At 42.9% G+C, this 7495-nt stretch overlaps 2 protein-coding genes across 2 annotated transcripts; one reads left to right on the top strand and one right to left on the bottom strand.

The window, feature by feature from the left end:
- Positions 1–346: 346 nt before the first annotated feature.
- dusp11 (dual specificity phosphatase 11 (RNA/RNP complex 1-interacting)) lies at positions 347–3040 on the bottom strand. The gene is made up of 8 exons (XM_068752573.1): positions 2793–3040; positions 2374–2449; positions 2153–2284; positions 1957–2080; positions 1637–1744; positions 1475–1550; positions 977–1132; positions 347–885 (listed from the first exon to the last, which is right to left on the bottom strand). Exons 1-8 carry the CDS (start codon positions 2828–2830, stop codon positions 669–671), a joined length of 927 nt encoding a protein of 308 aa, XP_068608674.1. The 5' UTR covers positions 2831–3040; the 3' UTR covers positions 347–668.
- A 954-nt stretch (positions 3041–3994) lies between these two features.
- On the top strand, positions 3995–6695 carry casp17 (caspase 17, apoptosis-related cysteine peptidase). The gene is made up of 4 exons (XM_068753311.1): positions 3995–4211; positions 5128–5291; positions 5995–6127; positions 6379–6695. The coding sequence occupies exons 1-4, from the start codon at positions 3995–3997 to the stop codon at positions 6693–6695; spliced, it is 831 nt and encodes a 276-aa protein (XP_068609412.1).
- Positions 6696–7495: the final 800 nt, after the last annotated feature.

The raw sequence follows: 7495 nt of genomic DNA, 5'->3' as shown, positions 1-7495 counted from the left end.
AAAATGTTTAGAGAAATTACCGATTGATCAGCTGTTAAGAACTGAACTGATCACTGAACAGATTTGAAGTGAAAGAAGTTAAGACACCAATTAACTAAAGTGAAGCCACTTCAGTGACTGTTTATTACTTTTTGGGGTCCGATATGCACGATCATGTTAAATATCTTCTGGATCAGATTCAGAAAGAGGTCAGAAAAAAATATATTCAATTTTAACATTAAATCCCCGTGTGTGAAGTTCTATCTTTAATACCAGAGGAAACAGACCCAGTTGGGGGGGGCTAGTGGAGGTCTGCACTCTCCGAGTATTTTTCTAGTTATTACATGTCAAAAATGATTTTCAATCCAATTGTTGAGGTTAGTTTAATAAAATTATTCACAATTTATATTTCAAAACTACTAGCTAAATTCCAATGTGTAAATGTGTAAATCCACAAACGAGACTTGATTTGAAGTCTCGTTTGAAGCGGTGACAACTGAGGGAGTCGACGTCAGAACTTCATCTCCTCTGTCCATCTACCATCAGCGCGACAAAGCAGAGGGACGGAACTCGACGGTAAATGTCAAATAGGTCCAGAAAAAAGGAGCGATACAGATTATCTAGAGTCTGGAGTCTGTGTCTGTTTCCCCATCTCAGTCCAGGACCCTCCCACTCCTCCTCCCGACGCATCATGACCACGACTCCCAGCGCGGCGAGTAGGGTGGGATCTCTCCCGATCTCGACCTCCACGCTGGTTCTGCTGGAAGATATCTGGACCTGACATCCTCTGAGCGGGGCGGTATCCTCCACTGTGGAGCAAGAATCTGGGCATTGGGGTTTGGTACGGACGGACGATGACGGAGGCCGTTACGCGGGAGGTGGCTTATTCCCCTGGGAGGGGCAGATCTGAGACAAAGTTCATGAAGAGGGTTAGCTTAGCATCAGGACTGGTAACAAAGTGAAAGTGACGAGCAGTTGGGACGCTGCTCCTCCTTACCTGGGGGCCCAGGTGGAGACGTGAGATCCTCCGCCCTCCCTGGGGGCCCAGGAGGAGACGTGAGATCCTTGACCCTCCCTGCTGTCAGATTCTGACTGTCGCATCACAGCGCAGCCTCTGATTGGCTCCTGCTCAAATTCGTCCATCCCCTCATTGCTGTCTCACAAACATCACGACAGGCAGACAGATCAATAAATGTGCGTGATGCTGGAAAAGTTAAAAAAAATTATAGATATAAAATACTTTATGAAATTCTCCATTCTGTCTCCACAGAACCGTCACCCCAATAAATGTGTTAGAAAAGCAGTTTATTAATTTCTTTAGACCCTCTTCTTCCTCATCCTGATTCTAACAGCGACCAATATGATGAAGAGAATATCCGCCTCCTGATGATCTGCAGATTTTTTATGTACAATCAATCATTCCTTTGATTAAAAAAAAAAAAAGCATTGTGTACATCTTCATATGAACATAAAGACTCTATCAGACGTTTATCACCTCCTCTTCGGTCCAGAGCGAAGGTCTTGTAGGTAGTTCTGTCGCTCGATAGCGTGGCCCCGACTTGAGTTGAACACTGGCAATGAAAAAAAAAAAAGTTTTTACTTTCATTCCCAAATCAGACGGACGCGTTACGGCGAGAGTCAATCGCGTCGTACTCACGGTTTATAGCTGCTGCCGGATTCATGCCATCGACATCGATCAGATACCTGCAGATCAGGTAGCCGGTCCGATTCACGCCGTGGGTGCAGTGGACCCCGACCAGCTTGTCTGGGGGAAAAAGAAAGGAGAGTTAGCCTCCACCTCCGAGCCGCCGTGTCCACAGTGAACGCTGGGGTTTCCATTCACTCGCCAAAAGACGAGTGTTAATGTGCTATAAAAGCATTTATTTAATTTTAAACATAACGATAGAAAAGCAGGAAGTCCCGCCCCGACACGGCCGGACTTCACGGCGAAACGCAGAACCCGCTCCTGTCTCTCACCGTTGTCCGAGTTGTTCCGTAGGAACCTCCTCACGGCGCGTTTGAAGCTCAGGATGGTGTCGTCGCTGGGAACAACATGGCCGCGGGTAAAGATCTTCACCGTCAGCAACGACTCTGGAACATCCTGCGCAAAAGCGACGCAGCTGTCACCTGATGACCCCTTCTGATTGGCCGTTTGCAGACGCCGTTCGCTCACCTTCACACTGTAGAAGCGGCTGGTAAACGTCAGGTCAACGATCAAACCCAGCTGCTGGTTTCTTTGGTTTACGACGTCCAACAGGTCCCAGGGGCCGAAGACGTCAGACTGGTCAAGCCGCCGGTTCAAAGACTGAAAGACAAAAAACAATTCCATCCCACTGAACGTGATGGCAAACGGGACAGCTCTCGATCATCAGAGGCGGTTAGTCCGAACTGAACCTGCTTCAGAGGCACTTTGAAGGCGATGAATCGGGTCCGACGGAGCCTCTTCCCAACAGCTCTGTAATCAAGCCACCTAGCAGGAATAAAAAAAAAAAAACTCCTGTCATCAATTATCATAACAAATGCGAGCTAGCATTTATTTATTTTTTTTAATCACATTACAGGATGACTGTTTATATTCAGATTCACATAAAAGGTACCGCTTTAGGGCCGGACTACCACGGGAGTAAAATACTGAACCTACATTCCACATGGTCGCCGCGGAAACCAATACGGTTACCTATAGTAACATCGTTGGGCTTTGTTGTCTTTACAAGAAACTACTCTGCTTTTGATCAGAAGTCTTGACTCAGCGATCAATAATCCTGCGTGGAATGTCATTTCTAATGAACCAGACGTCCGTTAGCTTTACTTACCGATCCGGTATTCCGTTTCTATTACTCGATCTGGACATTTTGTGAGCCGATCTTTACTTCTTCCTCTTAAAATAAACTTAGAAACGTGCTCATCAACACGTGTAACCACACGCACCCGTTTACCTACTTCCTCAACAACTTGCTGCTACTAGTTTTTAACTTTCCCAAAGAGAAGTAAAAACCATCTATATTCATTTTTTACTGCTATAAACTTAGCTAAGACAATAGAGTACAAACCGCTGACCAACTCTCCCGCAGCCGTTTCCGGTAGTCTGCAGGCGCATGTCGATGACGTCGTGCGATAGTGCTTCCGGGTGTTCCGCCTTGAAAATCTTATTTTTTTTTATTTTACAAATGTAATAATTACAATAATTCAGTGCAGTAAAAAATGTTATGCGTTCTAACATAAACAACACAAAATACACAATTTACCCGCAACAACAATAACAACATGGATATACTGTAATGAATTTCTTGACGTCACGTGATTGTTTTTTCATGTATTTATAAAGATTATAATCTTATTTGTATGTTTTTTTTAAACATTGAGTTAAAGGAGGATTTGGTGAATCATTTATGTCAAGTATTTTGATCTATTCATGATAATATTAGATATATTCCATGACATTTTACTTAATTATCTCCCAAAAATACATTTCTACAAATCATTGTGCAGGTATAGGCGCCCCACCACCAATTGCTACTCTAGTTGAGACTTTTGCCATTTCACAATGAGAGCGTTGCTCAAGTGTTGGCCTTTAAATATTGAACTGGTGCTCTGCAAGCAAGAGAAGCATCACATATAACATCGCAGAGTTTCTGTTTCATTTTATGAGTTATAAAACATCAATAAGAGCTGATATGATTAATGAGACTGATGAAAACATAACATAACAGTCACTTTGTGAATTTGGTGTTTGTCCTTTTTTGTTTTAGAACACTCATTTTTACAATGTGACCTGACTCATGTGGAAACACCTGAGGGACACACACACACCTGGCAGGGAGGGAGGAAGGAAGTTTCTTAACTGTATGGAATAAAAGGGATAGGCCTCTGACTTCTTGGAAGAGTCTGAAAAGGAAAGACTTTTTATGGTCATAAGACAGGCGTGACTAAACTTATTACATCATCATTCATGTTACGTGCTGGGCTGTATCTGTCATAGTGCAAACAGCAGCTTCACACACAAGACAGAGGAATAATGTCACGGCGGAAGGAACTGACGGATCACGGGGAGGACTGTAACAGGGCCGTGTTGGTGTCCGTGGTCCAGTTTGACCATGGCGTGAGACTGACAGGAAGGCCTGGAGCCAAGAGGGATACCAAGGAACTCCACCGCACCCTCAGCAAACTGGGCTTCAAGGTGGAAATCCATATCAACCTGAGCAGCAACGAAATCTACACGCTGTTTCAGAAAGGTACCGCACACTCTGCTATCAATAATCAAAGATGCAACCAGGTGACAGAATCAGAACAGTTCTGCCATCAATCTCCAGAACCGCTTCAGCATCCAAAGATGCTGAACTCTGCCGTAGGATGACGGTGGGGAGCCTTTCAGGTCATTCTCTGTTACCATGACAATGTTCAGAAGAAGTCAATAAAACCTCACACAATTTCAATGTACTCGACTATAATAAAGATAATTCTGATGCTGATAAATGAACTACAGAACCTACTTACTGTCCATCCTAGTGGCTACCAGAACTCTTAGAGAACCGTTAAACCATCATTATTTCAACCTAAGCCTCCCTTAGAGCCCGTTGAACGGCATCAATGGTCATAATATAACACTTTGAAAGTAATATAGAACATCCTCCATGACCGAAAAACCCTGAAGCCTTCCTGTGGAGGTACAAATGTATTCCTCATGTACAACACAATCGTATCAACCACTAAAATCTTTTAAATAACCCACTGAAACCTTCAGAACATTCCCTGAAAGGGGGGGGGGGGGGGGGGGGGGTAAAGAAACTTATGAATGACCACATCTGACTTTCTGTCTGACAGAGATCAGCCTTGTGTGTTTATTATCCGGACGTCAAACTGAAAATGATGCCGAGACGTCATGTGTATTTTTATGGCTGCCTATCTATAACAGATTAAAGTAGAACAGTCACGCACTGATTAGTTATTGGGTCAGCAGTTCAAAGGGTGATGCTGATCTTTGAAAAGAACACGCGACCCATCTGAACGTGATACCTGTGTTGTGTTAATGTGACTCATAACAGGCAGGAGCCCCTAAAAAAAGCACCAGGTTTCAAGAGTGAATATACACATACCGGTGCTGAAAGTTCTCTCACCTGTAACTGTGCATACCGTGTGTTTGTGCTGCAGAGAGCCGGCGGCCTGTCAGCGACTGTTTTCTGGCTGTCCTGTCGTCTCACGGCGAGGAAGGCCACGTGTTCGGTGCCGACGGGGAACCCATTCTACTATCCCGCATCTTTGCCTATTTTGACAATGAATGCATGGAGAAAAAAGCCAAAGTGTTCCTCATACAGGTAAGCAGCAGGTGAAGACCAGTCGTCCATGTTATCAACACACACACGCACACACACAATGAACGTGCCATTCATACTCAGTTCATTATTTTATATCAAGGAGTGGAGAACACATTTTTTTTATTGTCCTGCACACATCCAGATCTAGAGTTCAGAGTCTGACTGAAGCAATTTGCGCTAGCAACAATTTTCTTGAACAACAGTTTCGATAAAATAATAAAAGTCAACAAAAACAAATTAGCATTTTAACATCTTTTTGAATTCAAACTGATTTTGGCAACAACAAAAATGTAAGATTGAAAAGGATGTTTTAATGACATTGTTTCAAATCAAATGTTCAATTAGTGTCTAAAACGCCAGTTTTAGACACTAATTGAACTAATTAATTGAACTAATTAGTAATTAGTAATTAATTGAACTAATTAATTTTAATCTGGCAAACTGAACCTTTGATATTTATTTTTTTATTTTTTTGCTCTTTTGAAATCATCCATTCTTTACGTCTGGGAGACAATGACAGAGCGTGCAGCACTGGGACCGTATCATATGCAGACATTAGCATCCATAAGCCACTTCAATTGTATTGTAGGTTTACAATAAACAGCACTATGCATGCCCTCATAAAGCATCATATCGTTATAGCCCTTGCAACCGTGGCTGACATGTGATGTGACTAAATGGCTTTCTCTCATTGGCTCTGCAGGCTTGTCGGGGAGAAGGTCTGGATGATGGTGTCGAGGTGGATTCAGCTTCTGATAGTATAGGAGAGAGCGTCTTTTCATCAGTGCATCTGTCTGTTCCTGTAGATACTGCTGTGATGTACGCCACAGCACCAGGTAAGAGCATTCACAATGTTTGCTACTGTAGTTTAGCGCTACACAATTGTAATACTATATTCAGGATACCTCAATATGACAGAGTGTTTGAATTTTGTGTAGAAATCCCAAATATTCCACCTTTTCCTGGATTAACCCGTGTATCAAATTAATTAAAAGCATCAACACTAACGGTCGAATCACAGTTTGTGTTTGATGCTCTAATCTGACCGCGAGTTCAATTTCTGTTTCGATGTAAATCCACTCTCCAGGTTACGCCGCTTTCACAAACCCCTTTGGATCAGTCTTCCTCCAGACTTTCTGCACTTTACTACAAGAGGAAGGCAATCGAAAGCTGGAGCTGACCCGTCTCATGACCCGCCTCTCCCACAGAGTGGCCTACAGCTTCCAGGCGAAAGGTCGCGAGCTGGCCGGGAAGAAAGAGATGCCTTGCTTCCTGACACGACTGACTAGAGAAGTGTTCCCATTTGCCGAGGCAGGGAAAGCCAGAGGGGCGGGGGCGGGCCTCTCAGCTACATCAATGGTCCACAGCGGCAACATTAAAGCACGGACTCCCTCCATCAGTTAAGAGTCCGGATGATGTTTAACTCACACAGTCTGACGTAATCCAAAGATGTCATCAAGAAAGCGTCTGATGGGACGTTTAGCATTTATTGAAATTATAAAATGGTGATTTATTTATTCAAGTACTTCTATAGTAAATGACAGAGTAGCTTTTTTCTTTTTCCTGATGGAAGAAATAATCCATCACAGCAGACCGACATCAAAGAATGATCTTTATCGTCAACGCCTTTGACACACTTCCTTCTGTAAAAATGTCCAAACACTCGTTTCACATTTCAAACATACCAAAAATGACCTCGTCTTCCAATGATATTCAAATGTGGGGTACTATTTTTACGGAGCGACGCCTGCATCGCGCGGCGTCTTCTCTGCAGTCGTCATCATCATCGTCACATGTAATTTATCTGTGGAGTTTTGTGAAATGAAAGCTTGTGAAAATACATGACAAAGTAGCTAAACATGAAAACCAAATGTTTAAGAGAAATTATATTCAATAAAGGAGAGAAAAAAAACATCTCAAAGGAAGATTCTTGCAAATGAACAATCGGCCTTTTGGTTTTAGAACTCTGTTCTTTTTGTTTCTTTCTCACACAGGCTTTATTAATCTTGTGTTGGACTGTCTTGACTTTTGACGTCTGATCTGGACTAAACCTTCCTCTGACCAACCGGACCTCTGCTATTTAAAATATTTCAAATGCAAAACCTCGAATGATTGCTGCCTTTTCCAACTGCCAGCTGGAAATGATTCTAGATAACTGGAAAACTTTGCTCAATGCAAAAGATTCTGAGTGACACTTTCAAAAC

This window comes from Brachionichthys hirsutus, chromosome 19, assembly GCF_040956055.1.
Source record: "Brachionichthys hirsutus isolate HB-005 chromosome 19, CSIRO-AGI_Bhir_v1, whole genome shotgun sequence".
Taxonomy (NCBI): Eukaryota; Metazoa; Chordata; class Actinopteri; order Lophiiformes; family Brachionichthyidae; genus Brachionichthys; species Brachionichthys hirsutus.
The sequence above is the reverse complement of the archived record's forward strand: the minus strand, read 5'-3'. Positions and strand labels throughout refer to the sequence as shown.

Coding starts and splice junctions, on each gene's coding strand:
- casp17 (XM_068753311.1), top strand. CDS start 3,995: ATGTCACGGCGGAAGGAACTGACGGATCACGGGGAGGACTGTAACAGG. Junction 4,212..5,127: donor CTACACGCTGTTTCAGAAAG/GTACCGCACACT, acceptor TTTGTGCTGCAG/AGAGCCGGCGGCCTGTCAGC. Junction 6,128..6,378: donor GATGTACGCCACAGCACCAG/GTAAGAGCATTC, acceptor TCCACTCTCCAG/GTTACGCCGCTTTCACAAAC.
- dusp11 (XM_068752573.1), bottom strand. CDS start 2,830: ATGTCCAGATCGAGTAATAGAAACGGAATACCGGATCG. Junction 2,081..2,152: donor GCCGCTTCTACAGTGTGAAG/GTGAGCGAACGG, acceptor GCTTTTGCGCAG/GATGTTCCAGAGTCGTTGCT. Junction 1,551..1,636: donor TCCGGCAGCAGCTATAAACC/GTGAGTACGACG, acceptor TTTCATTGCCAG/TGTTCAACTCAAGTCGGGGC.